Raw genomic sequence first — 16,914 nt, forward strand, 5'->3', positions numbered from 1 at the left:
TCACGGCTGGTGAGTCACCGATCCCTTGCCTATTGGGGCCCCAGGGGTAGGAGGCGGGGCAGGGGTGTGGGAGATGAGGAGAGGCCGCCCACCTAAACCATGTGGGGGCCTATTTGAGGGGTGTGGAAGTGGTCCGAACACAGCGTCTCAGGCAAGCCCAGAAAAGGGGCCGGACAACTTCCAAAGAGGCGGGAGAGGGAGGAGGAGAGGGAGTGCTCCCTTCCAAGCCTTTATATTGAGAAGCCAAGATGCGACCCTCATACACAAGGCTCCCAGGAGGCAAAGAGCAGCGAGGCCCCCACCCTAGACGAGCACACATCTTGTAGAGCTCTCGTCCTTCACGTTAGCCTCCCGGGAACATCACAAGGGCTACCCCGCGACACAAACTCACTACAATGGCGCCCCCCAACCTTTGCGTCCTGGTGGCCGCCGCGGCTTCTGTCCGGACGGTCCTGCTTGGCTTCCTCCTCCTCGTCCAGGTGTCCTTGGCTACAGGTGAGTGCCTACCAGTGCCTTTTCGGGCCGGGGCTCATTGCCCCGCAGCAGCGCGTGGAGAGCGCACGGAGGACCAGGAGCCCGGCGCGCTCTGGTGCTCCAGGCGGAGGGATCGACCCGCGCGCCGGAAACTCACCTATGGACTCGGTCCAGCCCCAGGAATGGTCCCTGGCTGTTGGAGGCGCGGTCAGGACCTTTACCTGGGAGGCTGAAGGGCCAACTGCAGCGGCTGGGTTGGGCAGTGCCGCTGTCTCTGGGCCATCCGTAGCCCGTGGCCTGACTCCGGTAAATGAGATCTGAAAATGGAAGCTTGCTAGTTGCCCAATTCTGTATTTTTGCTCATTTCCGATGCTGTGTCGTTCCGGTGGCTAGGCTGGCAGGTTGGATTCCAAGCCTGGAGCAACTCTCTTCTGATGGCTTGGGGCCCGACTCGAATCTTGCACTCAATTGTTAACTCTTTGATCCAGGGTTTTTCCCAAGAACTGGACTTTCTCATACCCACTCTCAAGCTCTGCCAACTTTTCCTTTTAAGGTTCTCAGAAGCTGATTAAGTCTGGGGGGTCTACAGCACTGTTCTGCTCATGGGCGGGCGGTGTTATTGCCTTTCAAGAACATCATGTGAACCACTTCACTGTCAAACTTAAAATCTTGGAGAGTACCTTGAGTGTGATGAAGAATGGGTGATTTGCTTCATTATTTCCAGTGTGAGAACAGAGAGGAATCAAGTTGCAAAATCTTAGAGCAAGAACAGTATTGTGCATAACACATATCCGCACTGGTTTTTTTCTGGAGTTAAGTAATGAAATAACTAGTTTCTGTAGTAAAGGATAGAAACGTATCTAATGTATTTATGATAAGTTCTGAATGTCTATGTCAAGCCTGCTCCTGCTAGCATCCCTATTGATGCTCTAGATATCTCACTGCCATGTTTATCTAATTGAGACAAGAATTGATGAGTTTGGGTTTCTTTTAATCCTAAATCCTTACACACAAGGTCTTTACAATCCTTTTCATTTCTTTTTCTTTTTTCTTCTTCAGCTGTAATAACAGCTCCAGCAGAGAAAGGGTGGTACAGGGCAGCTTAGATTCCAACTCTGCCGCTTAGCACCAGTGTGACCTTGAGCAAGTTACCCCATAGATTGGAGACTCATTTTCCTCATGTGTAAAATGAGGAAATTGAACAAAAGAACCTCTTATGTCTCTTCCAACTCAAAATCAATGATCATTTGAAGGTGTGAGTTCCAGCCAAGATAGAATTTCTATTTTGGTTACAAACTGAGTTACAGAAGCAAAATCTTGGTGTTATTTTTTTTTATTTTGAATTTTCAAGCACCCAAGTATAGGTAGGGACTTTACCTGTTGCACTTTTTTCTGACAGATAAGTTCCTTGTATATTTTTATGGATTATGGCATAAATCAATTGTTAGATAAACAGCTTACCTTGAACCAAGCATAGGATTAGGACAGGGATATTCTGCATGTCAATAAGGAAAAAAAAATTACCAATTTAAAAAAAAAATCTGATTCTGTAGGATTTAAAGAGGAAAATCTTAAGGGCATTTTGTGCTTATCAAACAGAAAGCATTTAAGTCTATATTCAGTTAGTGAAGCTGCGCTAATCGTTAGAATCACTAAAATAATGGCCATTCTTTCTTGTGTGTGCACAGGTACTTCAGATATAGTGTTAGCACATAACATAACCTGGAAATCCATCGATTTCAAGACCATATTGGAGTGGGAGCCCAAACCAGTCAATTATGTCTACTCAGTTGAGATAAGGTAAGTAGACATCTTGGTAAAAAACAAGATTTCTGGGATGTCACCATTTAATAAAAGCTAGCTAGCATTTATATAGCTCTTTAACATTTACAAAGCAGTTACACATGCCGATTCAGCTAATCCTCACAACTCCGTGAGGTAGGTGCTGCTATTATTATCCCTGTTTCGCAGATGAAGAAACAGAGGGCTAGATGGACTCAGTGACTTGCCCAGGGTCATACAATAATACCTATCGGAGGCAAGATTTGGACTCTGAGCTTTCTGATTCCGAAATTAACACTCTAGCCACTGACCTGCTTAGGTGCCATTTCTCTGTATTCAATATGGGGGGTAAATAAAGATGACTGCTCTCTGAGGGCCCTGAAATACATGACCAAGAAGAGAGCATTCTCTGGGGTTTTTGACACACCCCACAACTTTATCAAGAATGTGAAGCTGCTTTGAGAATAAAGAATGTAATAGACAAGGAGAAAGGGGCTTACAGAAGCTGGCAGATAATTTTAATATACCCTAACTAATATACTCTAACTAATTTTAATAGTACTTGAATAATTCTTGTTTTGGGGACGATCGCAAATTTCATAGATTGGATTGAGAGTTGTGGAAAGGGAAATATTTGCCAGTAGGTAATGGAGGCACTGATTCAGTATTAGTCTTATAAGAGCAATGACATCTAGTCTACCTGATATGCATGAATTCCCCTTCTTTGGGTAACAGTCTAGACTTTGGGGCAAGGTGTAAGCCATAAGGAAGGGAGGGAGCCAGTACTTAGAATGTTTAAATCACCTGGGGCAGTGTTTGATTCATAAATGTTTATACTCTGCAAATCTAGAGCATTCATTGCAGGGCATGTCTTTTGAATGTGCCAGGTAAATGACTAAATATGCCCGGCAGAAAGAGACTGGTAGAAGATCGAACTGGAGAGGCTAGTGCAGAGGGCTATGATTATGATTGATAGGCTTGCCCAAGCAGTCACGAATTTTTGTATATGGAAACATAGAGTATTCAGAAACATACCTCTCTACTCTATTTAAAATAAACTCAACCATACTTCTAGCAACATGACTAGTATTTTCTTTTCTTTGTTTTTTTTTTTGTTTTTTTTCCCCTTCACTTTCCTTCTAAAATGTTCCAAAAGAATTATGGGAAGATGATACTTTCTTTCCAGTAATTTTACAAAGGCGTAAAAGTGTCATCAGTTAAAATTAAAGGTGCCATTTTTAGTTTATGCTGATGCTTTTGAAAGCAGTAGGGATACAATTCTCCTTGACCACACCAGTGCCAGAATGGTGGCAACAATTTTTTTTGTTGTTCACCAGTATTTCACAAGGGAAATGGTAGAGGAGAAAGGCAGACTTTTAAATGTTTTTGTGTCATCTTCTATATTTTTTAAAAAAAGAGAAATAGGAAAAAGAAGCTAAAACTTGCCAGGGTGAATTCTGCATCTGAGACAGCAGACAATTTTGTCATTCAAGACAATACCAGTTGAGAGGAAATCCATTGGATTGGCTTTCAGTAATTCACAATCTGTGAAAAATCTCACTAAGCCTGAGCTGAAATCTGCCTTTGTGCTAACTCTTCATAAGGAAATGCTTTACTATGAAAATTAATAGCATAAACACTATGATAGAAGAAGAGGTCATTTATCAACTTCGAAGAATATACTTTAAAAGTTCCTTAGCAGAACTCGTTTGCAGAGGAAAATGTACATAGGTGAATTTTTAACTTATAAAAAGCAGGCCTTTGCCAGCAACTATGGTATACAACTAAAATAATAAAAATACCTTTAAAATGTAGACTCCAGTTTGTAAATGCCTTGCTTTTGCCTATCTTCCTTACATCTTGCTCTTACAGATTTCTCTTCCATTTTTCAAACTCCTCCCTGATCCCCATTTCCTATTGAAAATCCCATTCTTCCTCTCTGGAACCCTGACTCTCCCCTGCTTTATACCTTGCTCCTGTGCCAGGGTCTACTGTGGTGGGATAGAGAATTGGGTGGGGAAAGGGAGGAGGGAGGGTTTACTGGTGCCACAGTACCCTCCTCTTCCTTCTGAGATTCCAGCCTGCCATAATTCCTCCCAACTTTCCAAGTCCTAGCTCCCAGATTCCTAACTTCCATCTGTCTTCCTAGTTCTCAGACTTTCTAAACCCTAGCTCCCAGATTCCCAGCCTCCATCCCTGTTCTCTCATCTTTCTAAACTGCAGCTCCGAGATTCCTAGTCTCCATCATGTTCCTGAGACCATTGGAAGCCTTGCCAGTGGCTTAGAGTTAGAGGAGCCCATGTATTTACCTTGAAACAGCAGACAGAAATCATAGATTTGTAGCCCAAGAGCTAGAAGAGAGCTCAGAAGTCATCTAGTCTGACCCTCTCATCTTTTAGATGCTCAGAAGGATTAAATAGTTACCCAGGGTCACGCAACTAGTGTCAAAGGGGGAATTTGAATGAGCCCAGATCCTCTGACTCCAGAACTAGTACTCCTCCCACTGTTCCTCACTGCCCTTTCTTATTGCAATTGGGGCTACATGTGTGGCCATTTATTCAGTATGTGAAAGTGGCGAATTCCTTTAGTGTATGAATTGGATTAGATGGCCACTGAAGTCCCTCCCAACTTTCAAATTCTGTGATTTTGTGTCCAAGTAACAATTGAGAACAGATTTTTCCCCACAGAAACATGATCAGACATGGTAGTTTCCAGAAAGATATTATTGCTATCCTTCCTTATTTAAATAGACTTTAATGATCTAGCCTAGCAAACTAGAACATTGTTTCTAAGGGAAAAGGCATTCTGAGTTGATTTGCAAATGAAAAATTGGTTGTAAATGAGTATCCGTTTCAGAATTTCTACTCATTCAGATGAGTCTTTCTCCTAATTTAAATAATTAGTAAGGTTTTACTAAGAAAAAAAAACCTAGATACTCTTTAAATTGAGATAGCTGTCCATCTCCAGGTTGGCTAAATGGCTGTGTGTGTGTGTGTGTGTGTGTGTGTGTGTGTGTGTGTGTGACCATGTGTGATCACAGGATTCAGGCTGCCTTAGTTTAACTGCTGGCTTAGCCTTCTTTTGGATGAGACTTCCCAGTTCCCGTGGTTAGGGTGGGCAGAAGTGGCAGGGCCAGGTTACTTTTCTCAGATGATGTTTCCCTATGATCTCAGTGAGGATTCCAAGAGAAAAAAAATGATGCTGGTGGTATTTTTCATCAGATGTATAATTGTGTTTTTACCAGATATACTTATTATAAGCAATAATTTCTCAGTATGAAAATACATTCAATTTCTTCTCTCATTCTAAAATATCTCTGCTCTTGCCCCTTTATTCTGAAGGGATTCCATATATTCCTCTCTCCAAACTGGCATTTATGAGTTCTGTTAATATATTTTAATCCAAATTAGCTTGAAATATTAAATGTTTGCTCTGAAGATATATTGAATCCCCCTTGCCTCATCCATATTTTACATACTTGCCAAAGTATTATAAAAAGGAATTATCTATCATTATCACACCTTCATTTTGAGATAGCAAACTATTTTCTAAATGCATTTAGTACATTTTCACCATTCTGGTTTGGCTGAAAAAGTCTCATTGAGTTTCAGCATGTCCTGTAGTAGAAAGAATGGCAGATTTGGAGTCAGAAGACCCGGGTTTGAATTCCGATTTGGCACTTATTAGCTTTGTGACCTTGGGTGTGTCATTTACTTTTCTCTGCCTCAGTTTTCTCCTTTCTAAAATGAGATCTTATACTCAAAGATCTCTAAAGTCTCCTTTATCTCTAAGTCTACGATCCCATAAGAAAGATACAAGGAATAAAGAGATGTTTCTAAACCAATCTGAGTATCTTTGTATATTTAAAAATGAAACTGAGTAAATTAGCTTCCCATCCTGTTTGGCTCAGCTCTAAGAGAACGTGTTATCTATTGTCTTCATGCCTAGGCTTAGGAAACTAAATCTAGCTAGCTGGTGTGGTTGTTTTCTGAAAACGCATTAACATTTTAATAGTTATTCAGCATGTGATTGGACATCTGAGTAAAAAACAAAAACAAAAAAAACCCTCAAGTTCACAGTTATGAACTGTGTCCTGATTTTAAAGTACAAAGATTGTAAGATTTTCCATTTCGATAGGAACTCTATCAATCTCACCCTTCCATTCACGCGCCTTAAGATAAATGATTTGTCTAGTAGCCTTCTAGGCTCTTGGGCTTTATTAGTAATATGTCAGTTATATTCTTACTGGTAAGTATTTTTCAACAAGAGAACACTCTCACCCTGCACGTGTAAAAGAAAGAATAAGTATGAGACATGGACTGTATTTTTCCTAACGAGATGTAATATTAGATGAGACTATCTCATTTCTAAAGAATAGAATTAAATACCCTAGCTAGTTTGGGAGCTTGAGGGTCACGCATGAATGCCTAAGAAGCCTTGATTGCCAGCAGAGCCAAGAGAAGGCATTTGACTAGAGTCAAAATACCTGGGTTCAAATTCTGACCCCACCATTTATTAGCTGGGTGAACTCGATGAACTCTGCTTATCACTTCCCTCTTTTCTCAGAGATTTCCTCTTTTATAAAAATAGGACAGCACTAGAAAATTTCCGGGATCTCTCCCATTCCCCTTAACATTCTGTATTTGTTGATTGTCTGCCCCAGGCACAGTTGAAGAATTGCACTGCCACCCCACCATGGGTGGACAACATTGGTTTTATGCTCTGTTATCATGCATACCTGAAATTAGCAAAGATCAAGACCTGTGAATGTCATATAATTAAAATTATCATATATGCATTTGTAAAATAGAATATTTTAAAAGTTTCCTTTGTTGTGCCATAGGTAGTCTGCCACTAGTCCCAATTTCGACTGAAATAGATGGGATTATAGAGGTAATATAGTTGGATTACTGTAGAAAATTGTTCTTTTCCTTTGTAGCTATTGGCAGCCCAATTTCACAATACAGCAGCTAACACACACACACACACACACACACACACACACACACACACACATCCTTTTGGAAGCAAACAAGTAATGTTCTCTCTCTTATCACCACTTTTTTTTTCTTTCTTTTTTTAGTACCAGATGGGGAGATTGGAAAAAGAAATGTTTTCAAATTAAAAAAACAGAATGCGATCTCACAGATGAGATGAAAAATGTAAGGGAAACATATATTGCTCGAATCCTTTCTGAAAAACCAGAAAAGTCAGACGGGGATCCCGAAGAATCCCTGCATGCTAATGCACCCTACTTCATACCTTACGTGGATAGTAAGTAAGGGAGAGCGGGGCTGAATTTATTATGTGAATTTTAGTTAAATACTTTGGCACTCCAATGAGCACCATCACAAATAAGGTTTCTCTTGAGTTCCTGTCAGTAAAACTGGTACTCCCACTCTGGATGGAAATTTTGACCCCTCAATGACTCTGGATGCAGCTGTCATGAGTTACTGTGACAGAAAAAAATCATGCTTTCCGAGGCCAGCCCTCTGGTGATCAGCCTTTCCAAATTTAGCAGGGCTGGGCTTTGGAAGAGACAGCATGGTCTAGCAGATAGAGGGCTACCTTTGGAATCAGGAGGACCTCCTAAGTATAGTCCTATACTAAGTCTGGGATCGTGGGCAAGTAGCTTAACCTCTCAGTACACCCCACCTCCCTGCAACGCACCCCCCGCCCCCGCCCCAGGCAATTCTCTAAGCTTGTAAGTTATCGACAAGTCACTGATCTGCATTGGTGGGGGAAATTTCCAAACTGAGAGTTCCCCTGTAAAATCATAGATACTGTCTCCCTTCTCCCTCCTAACCTCTCGCACCAACGCCTGGCCAGTGCCCCATTAAGTTCTTGGACAACAGGCATACACAGTCTATCAGGCAATCGTTCTGGAGGATTTCCAGCTTGATGTGGCCTGCCAGGGTTCCCCTGGCATAGCTGCCTTCAAAAGTATAGGGTCACCTTTATACTATGATGAAAAGTCACAGGAGGCTTTAGTTGAATAATTTAAAAAAAACTTGGAAAAGAATAAAATTGAATTTTAAAAAAGAATAATGAAATATTTAAAGGAAAAATGAAGTTAGATCTATTATATGAATAGGCTGCAGCTTCCCTTTTTTTTATTTTACCTATTACTTATTGCATTAAGTATCTATCAACTCAGTTGGAAGTATGATATTAAAAAAAAGCACAACCTTAACTTTTTCATCCTAAACAAATATGTATTCAGTAAAAGGAAATATAAAGATTAAGACAGAGTCACAGAATCTTATATTTGGAGGGGATCTCAGAAACTGTCTAGTCCAAATCACATCTGAAAAAGAATCCTCTGTACCATGCACATAGTAGGTGGTCAGTTAGCCTTTGCTCAAAGATTTCCAGTGATGATGGAGCCCACTACCTCCCAAAGGTAGTGGATAGTCCAAATTTGCGACTCCTACTCATTGTTCCTCTTCTTCCCTCTTGACCCTTGGGACCAAGCAGAGCAAGATTTGGCCCTCTTCTACGTGACAGAGCCTGGAATCCTTAAAGACAGCTCTCATATCCCCACTGAGCCTTCTTATTCACAGACTTTGCTTCCTCAATTCCTTGCACCAATCCTCCTGTGGCTGACCTCGCTCTCCTTCACATTTAGTTGTAACATACACAAAGAAGGGATGTGGAAGAGAAATCGGACCCCAAGTGGCAGAAACAAGAATAACAAGTGTAATAATAGATGGAAGCTTAGCAAATTTAGATTTAATGTCAGAAAAACTTTACTAACTTTCCAGTCTATCCCAAAATGGAATGGGCTTGATGGATTCCTCTCCCTAGAACCCTTCAAAGGAAGTAAACCACTTGTTGGGAATGTTATTTTAGTGGAGATTCTTTTCAAGTGTAGGTTGGACTAGGTGGTCACTGAAATCCCTTATGACTCCCAAATTCTGTGATTGTTTGGTATGGTGTGGATGAGAGCCATCTAGATCATGATAAAGTGTAGTACAGAACCAAATAGAGGGGAAAAAAGTGACCAAGATAAAAAGAGATAAAGAAGAAGATTTATGGGAATTTGGGGGAGTGGAAAACCTTTTCCCTTTCCCCTAAAAGTGAATTGTTATATTCATACTCAAATCTTATGCCTACTGTAGTCTTCTGGATCAGAATACAGTGCTGTGTATGAATAGAACTAACAATTGTCCAGAACTAAATTGAACTGTCTCCGGAGGTATAATAGTAAAGAGAGTCATTGGTCCCACAAATGCCTATTGGTTCCATTGACATAAAAACATAAAGCAGATGTGGGACTTAGCCATGTCAGATCCATTCCCTATTAATTCCCTTTCATATTGTCCCTGATCTGCCCTAACCAAAGAGCCTTAATACTGGGGGATAAGGTAAAGTTTTGATGATGTAGTCAAGTATCTACCTGGCTGTGACCTACCTACCTTACCACCAAGCAGCTGTATTTTGCAAGGAGGGGTGATGATTAAAAGTCGAATGATAGCTGATTTTCACTTTGACTGCAATTCCCTGGTTCCCATCATGCTTGTCTTCTCTGTTTCAGCAAACCTTGGGCAGCCAAGAATTCAAAGTTTCGAACAAAATGATACAAAGCTGAAAGTGACAGTTCAAGATTCCATTACATCATTTAGACATAATGGGACCTTCCAAACCCTCCGTCAGATTTTTAACCAGGATCTAACTTACACACTTTATTACTGGAGGGCTTCAAGTACTGGAAAGGTGAGTTTCTTCCCCTTCCCCCTTCACTTTGGAGCCCTTTATGGCTTTTTAAATTGCAGATTAATAATAAATATTAGTAATAGCTAGCATGTATATAGTGTTTTAGGCTTGCAAATGCTTTACAAGCATTATATCATTTTGGCCTCATAGACAGTGCTATCAGTATCCTTATTTTATAAACAAGGAAACAAAATTTATGTGACTTTAAGTGACAGGATTTAAACTTAGGTCTTTCCAACCCCAGGTCTGACACTCTAACCACTGTGCCACCTACCTGCCTAGATTTTCTCTCCTTTGAGGGGGAGCAAAATGGGAATTGGTTAAGAAAGAACATGGTATATAGTAAACAGAGTAATGGACGAAGTTGGGACACCTGAGTTCTGTTACCACTGCCACCATGCTTTAAACTCTCTCAGCTTTGATTTCTGTATCTGTAAAGTTAGAGGGTTGGACTAGAGCTAGATCATGTCAAAAAGTTCCTTTGTCCAAAGGTCTAAAATTTGAATTCCTGCCCACCCACACTGAGGATCCCACAGATTGATCCTTCCTGTTTTGCTCAACCTCTGGAAAATTCTTGTTCATATTGAAAAGCCCAGAACAAGTTTTTCTATTGGAGAAGCCTTTTGGGGTTCAGAATGGGGTTTCAAGGACCTCAGTTGGATGGGATCCCTTTGGCACTTTGGTACCTACCTTTGCCTAGAACCTCCACACTTTAGTACTTTATTCTTTTGTTAACCATGAAAGTCCGGGGATGCCTAGACGTGAGCCAGCCCCTCCTGCCTGGCACACACCTGGACCACAAGTATCAGATAAAGTGTAGGTGTTCATCCTACACTAGCCTTGGTAAAGGAAGAAAATTAATACCCGAACTAAGAGATCAGATTCTAATCACCACTTTATGCTAGTCTGTCTGCAGTAAAAACTTCTACAAAATTAACTGAGAACTCTGGCTTAGCTACCTTCTCCTTGTGTGACCTTGAGCTAATGACTTCCCTATCTTTGAACATCAGTTTCCTCATCTGTAAGATAAAGGCAGTTAGACTAAATGATCTTTCAGCTCTAAATTTTTGTGATCTGTCTCTGTTAACAGAAATCAGCAAATACGGGCACAAATGAATTTTTGATTGAAGTGGACAAAGGAGAAAGTTATTGCTTCAACGTTCAGGCGGTCATTCCATCTCGGAGAGCAAAGCAGAAGAGTCCAGAAAGTGCAATTCTATGTACCAGCCAAGACAAAGTTGTGTTTAAAGGTGAGTGTGCTCTGAGATTGGAGCTAGGTCTCGTGTAGGAGGTGCCTTTGTTAGCTACTCAAGGAGGGATGATTTCTGTGGTTGAATTTTACCTCTGTGGCCCCAGGGAAGCTCTTTGTGAGATTGTTACTGCTGGGGTTCTTGACCTTTTATTATGTCAAGAACCTATCCAAGCAGTCGGCTGAAGCAGGGGAAGGGAACAATTCTATATTAAACACCTACTGTGTGCCACTCACAGTGCTAAGCACTTTATGTATATATTATCTTATTTGATCCTCACAACAACCCTATGAATTAGGTGCTCTTATGATCCCCCCACTTTACAGATGAGGAAACTGAGGCAGACAAAGGATAAATGACTTGGCCAGGGTCACATAGCTAGTAAGTGTCTGAGGCTGGATTTTTTCTCTAGTCTTCCTGGTTTCAGGCCCAGCCCTCTATCCATTGAACTACCTAGCTGACTTTGCATAAAATCAAATCCGTAGGATTACAAAGTTAATCAAATTCATTCAAATACAGTTGTAAAAATATTTTTAAATTCACCAACCCCCTGTAATTTACCCATAGACCCCAGTTTAAGAGCCCCCAATTTCCCCAGCACCTGACACAGCAATCACTTACTATAGGCTGGTTGGTTGATGGATTAACATTAGGCTAGATTTCTTTGCATATATGTGCCTGTATTTGGGTGGTACCAGAGCTTTCTCTGAGTATTTTCTCCAGGTAAGTTTAGAACTAGGCATAAAAAACTGTAACTTACTGCAGCTACAGCCTTGCTTAAAAGCTGATTAGTACCAGAAGATGAAGATATATAAGGCAGGTCTTGTCCCTGCAGTGGAAGGCTTACAGCCTAGCTGAGGAAAGGAGACTTAAGGCAAACAATTAAAAAATGCATAGTAAAGGAGAGAGTAAATTCTGCGCATAGTGAAAGAGAGAGTCAATTCAGGAAGCTTGGAGGGAGTGTTCAGAGGAGGGGGGCCAGGAGGGAAGGTTTCATGGAGGAGATGACACCTGGATAGGCCCACTTTAAGTACTATCAGGGAAACAAAAGGAGCCAGGGATTTCTTTCCCTTTTTCATTTCAGCAAACCTTTACAAAGGATTCTTAGACCACCCTTTCCGCAGTTGCTAACTGCTTCTGGCAGAGGGATGAAGTCCAAAGACTTAGGTAGCATTGTGCTGAATGTAGAGCCTAAGGACCTGGGTTCATGTGCTGACTCAGCCACTCACTAGCTTTGTGACTTTGGGCAAAGTCACCTGGCTTCAGTTTCACCTCTGTAAAATGAGGGGAATCTCATTGGACTCTCTAAGGTCCCTTGCAGCACCTGACCCAGGATCCTGAGTAACATTGTTCCTCTTCCTTCCTGCTGTATCATTAAAAAATTCTTTCTAGATACAAAGTGCTTTACAACGAATCACAAGGTCCCCTCTCAAGGCTTTTTACCATTGTAGTCATTGTAACTTATCCTAGTCTTTTTCCAGTGGGGTCAGACCTCATCGTAAAGGAAGTAAAGTTTGGGTTGGACATAAGGAGAATGGAGTAATTTTGAGCTCTGTCCTCAGCGGCAGCCATGAATAGAGAGTGTCAGGGAAAGCCTATTCTAACTTTCTTTTTGTTTCTGGGTTGGTTTTTTTTGCCAGTTTGGGAAAAAGGGATGGTAAGTGGGAGGAAGGAGAGATAGAAATAGGGAAGAAAAGAAAGGAAGAAAAAAAGGAAAGAAAGAATTTAAAGTATCTTTTTTTTAATGTACAGAAGAGAACATAAGGCAGGCTAGAAGGAATCAGGCAAGCAAGACTTGAAAGTTATATATTGAATTTATTATATATGTGTGTATACATATATATAACATGTTGTATATACATATGTGTGTATGTTTTTAAGTAAGCTGTACATAATAGCGATCCATGGTTTTATATACAATCTTTTTTTGTTCTGAGTGTTTGTGTATATACAAACATACTAAATTTTATCTATCTATATATATATATATGTGTGTGTGTGTGTGTGTGTACGTATGTATAGATATATGCATATATAGACGTGTGTATGTATGGAAATATTTTTTCTATTTTATTTGGTGTTTAAATTCGGATTTTTTTAAGGACTTCTCTAAGCTGACTGTGATCCTGAGCCATAATGCTTTTCTTTTCCTTTCAGAATTGTTTTTCATAGTTGGAGCTGTAGTTTTCGTCATCATCATCCTTATCATCATCCTCTCGGTGACACTATACAAGTGCTCCAAAGCAAGAGCTAAACGGGACAAGAAGGAAAACACACCACTTAACGTTGCATGAAGGAGACACCCTTACTACCATACTACCACTGTTGACTACTGCAGAAGCTGCACCTTACTGTGATGGGAAAGCTGATGGTACTCAGAAGACAACACAACTCTGGGGAGAATTGCTATAGTAGAGCTTGGGAAGGTAGCCTTTGAGTTCAAAGGGGAAAAAATCCTGTTTCTGTTTCTTACTGCACTCATCATTCCTGTTTAGATATCTCCCTAACCCATTTTGGAAATCAGTGAATGGTACAGCCAGCTTCTCAAATTTTACTTTATTTTTTTTTTAACACTATCACTCCTGAACTTGTCAGATTTTTAGACTCTGTAATCTTGCAAGTCGAAATCTGGTCTCTAGGCCTTTTGAAGCACTGAGTGGATTTTGGAAGACTCAGTGAGAGGCTGATTCGAAACCGTGCAAGAAAGCAGCCCGTGCCATGGATAGATCTGCTTCTACCATGTGTCAATCTAGATTTCTGCATCCTGCAAGTTTGGAAAGGCAGAGGTTTTCAGAGATGCATTTTTACAATAAGACTTGGTGGTGTTTGTGCTGGTCACATTCTTCCTTTTCCTTTCTCTGCCACTCTGTAAGTCCAGGAAAGGAAAAGATAGACACGAGGGGAAGGAAAACTCTCCACTTGCCTAAAGGAAACATCAGCACAACTGTGGACTACTACAAATGCTGCATGTGGACCAGACTGACATGAACACATTTGTTATGGACACTTTAAAACCAGTGGCCTGAGTGTTGGGCACCATTCTAATATGCCAGAAGGTTTAGCACTTTAACAGACCTAAATAATGTTGCTTAAACACTTGACAGATATTCTATTTTTGTAATAAGACTACTATATAAATGAACTGTCTCAGTTATGATTTGAGGTACTTTAGGCCCTCAGGGTCGGTGTCTATTATATGTGTTGTCTGTGTTTATGGAAAGGTTTTGTATTTGGGGATTTTCTATTTATGTCTATAATATATATTTGTATATATTGCAGTAATTTATTTAATATGCTTTTATATAAATAAAGGTGAATGGGATGAAAGTAAAATATTATTTTGCTTTTCAATCATTTATGATCAGTCTTCAAAAAGAGGATGCTTGGAGACAGAGGTCTTCAGAGGCAGCTGGTAGCTCAGTGGCATAGGGCCTGCAGTCAGGAAGACCTGAGTTCAAATGTTGCCTCAGACACTTATTAGCTGTGTGATCCTGGGCAAGTCACTCGACCTCAGTTTCCTCAACTATAAAATGAGCATTTTTACAGCATCTACCTCCCTGGGTTGTTACAAGGATAAAAATCAGGTATTATTTATAAAACGCCTGGTATACACTAAGTGCTACATTCCCTTTCCCACTTCACTTTGGGCCTCAATTTCCTCAGTTTGTAAAATGAGGGTTGTACTAAATTGCTTTTACCATCTTTTAGCACTAAATCTATCCCAGGCCCTGCCCTCATTTATTCTCATGGATATTTAATCCAATCTGACAAGCATTAGCATCTTGCACAGGGCTAGACAGAAGGAAATGGCAGACCACTCCAGTATCTCTGCCAAGAAAACCACAAATGGGGTCATGAAGAGTGGGACATGACTTAACAACAACAAACAAAAGCTAAGATATTCCGATATACTCCACACACTCTCATTCTACCCATTCCATGAAATATAAATCTGATACGCATTTTCCCCAAAGTGGGAGAAATTGAGAAACAGTATATTTAAGGTATCCAGTGAGCCAAGGGCCATGTTCGGAACAGAATCAAATTCTCTTGATGCTCGCTTTTAGGATCATAGACCTAGAACTAGATTGACATCCCCGCCGCCACCCTCGCGGAGGCCATCTAGTTCAGCCTTCCCATTTCACAGATGAGGAAAGTAAGGCTCAAGAAAGTTTAGTGACTTACCCAAGGTCACCCAGGTAATAGGTATGTGAGGTAAGATTTGAACCCAGGTCCTCTGAGGCTAGAGCTAGAGCTCGCCTTTTACTTCATTCCCTCTAAAATGCCCTCATGTTACTTGCCTGCGCTATGCTGGATTTATTATGGCAGATTAACCCTTTTGAATTAAAACCAGGCTGGGCCCCATCGTTGCTACAGATATTTTGATTCTCTGAGTGACCCACAATTTCATCAGAATGTTCCTTCTACCAGCGCAGATCATGAACTCTGGGTTTTCTCTTCCTCATGGGACTCTCACTCGTTGTTAGTTTTTTTTCCTAAATCTTGCATGAAGCATGTCCCCATATATATTAAGGTCCCTATACCTTCTGTATCTTGGGGTATCAGTGCATCATGCTGGTTGTCCATCTGTTGCCACTCATCCTCTCTGTGATTAGCTCTCCTCCGAGCCTCAATGACATCCTTCCATCCCCCTCCTGCTATCCTTGACCACAGCCTGCTCTTATCCACCTTCTGTCTTTTCCATTATCCTTTCAGTTCACACTTGAAGAATCTTCTGAAGGATTCCAGGGCTATATAACTATTACAAAATTTTCTCAAGCTATTTGACCCAAATAGAGGCAGTATGATGATATCATGGACCCTGAAGCCAGGAAGACCTGGGTTCAAGTTCTACCCCTGATATATGCTGGCCGTGTGAGATATAGAAGTCTCTCTAAGACTTCAAGTTGCAGAGAAGGTGCTCACTAACTTGCATTGGCAGAAGGAATTTCCTCACCAGAGAGTTCCCCATATCAATGAGACCACAAGTCCATCCTGTTCCTATTGACTCAAATACATAATAATGGATATTAATTTTATTTTGTATCGTTAGGTAGAATCTTTTTTAAAAAAACTATTGTAATGACTTCTATATGTGACAAATGTATTTCTATGTCTCTGGAGATGATTCATAGTAACAGCATTTTGATTAGTCAGGTTACAGTAAATCCTGTTAAGGAAAACATCTGGCATAACAGATGCTATTACGGGCATATTCTCTGTCCATGTAAAAGCCTGTCTAATCATATCATTCTCTATTTCTTGTAATATAACTTTATTAATACAATAAAACCAATCCCAAAATGTGACAGGTTTTGTAGACAATTGTATTTGTGAAAAGTTGATAAAGACTCTTTTGCTCCAGCATGAGAAAGCCCTAGGTCTCAGAGGTGAAGAAAGCGTAACAAAGCCTTGGCAGAGATTACAAATGGGGCAGGGCCCTTCAGTAGGATTTGTGATCGTTCAGTCAGTCAACAGGAACAAAGGAGTTTTTTCGTTGTTGTTGTTGAGTCACTTCAGTCACGTCTGACTCTGCCTAACCCCATTTGGGATTTTCTTGGCAAAGATACTGGAATGGTTTGCCATTTCCTTCTTCAACTCATTTTACAGATGAGGAAACTGAGGCAAACAGGGTGAAGTGACTTGCTTGGGGTCCCCAGTTAATAAGGGTCTGAGGCCACATTTGAACTCA

The 16,914-nt window shown here is 40.7% G+C and overlaps 1 protein-coding gene across 1 annotated transcript; it reads left to right on the top strand.

Annotated features, from left to right (window-relative positions):
* The first annotated feature begins 204 nt into the window (after positions 1 to 204).
* Positions 205 to 14,503, top strand: F3 (coagulation factor III, tissue factor). Its single transcript, XM_036765987.1, has 6 exons — positions 205 to 495; positions 2,163 to 2,274; positions 7,340 to 7,530; positions 9,794 to 9,972; positions 11,063 to 11,222; positions 13,380 to 14,503. The coding sequence occupies exons 1-6, from the start codon at positions 396 to 398 to the stop codon at positions 13,514 to 13,516; spliced, it is 879 nt and encodes a 292-aa protein (XP_036621882.1). The 5' UTR covers positions 205 to 395; the 3' UTR covers positions 13,517 to 14,503.
* Positions 14,504 to 16,914: the final 2,411 nt, after the last annotated feature.

Source organism: Trichosurus vulpecula, chromosome 7 (assembly GCF_011100635.1).
Source record: "Trichosurus vulpecula isolate mTriVul1 chromosome 7, mTriVul1.pri, whole genome shotgun sequence".
In the NCBI taxonomy this organism is placed as follows: Eukaryota; Metazoa; Chordata; class Mammalia; order Diprotodontia; family Phalangeridae; genus Trichosurus; species Trichosurus vulpecula.

Bases quoted from the DNA above. Each gene is read 5' to 3' on its own strand.
- F3 (XM_036765987.1), top strand. From the start codon at position 396: ATGGCGCCCCCCAACCTTTGCGTCCTGGTGGCCGCCGCGGCTTCTGTC. The intron at 7,531-9,793 runs GTAAGTAAGGGA...TCTCTGTTTCAG, and splicing joins CTTCATACCTTACGTGGATA to CAAACCTTGGGCAGCCAAGA. The intron at 9,973-11,062 runs GTGAGTTTCTTC...CTCTGTTAACAG, and splicing joins GGGCTTCAAGTACTGGAAAG to AAATCAGCAAATACGGGCAC.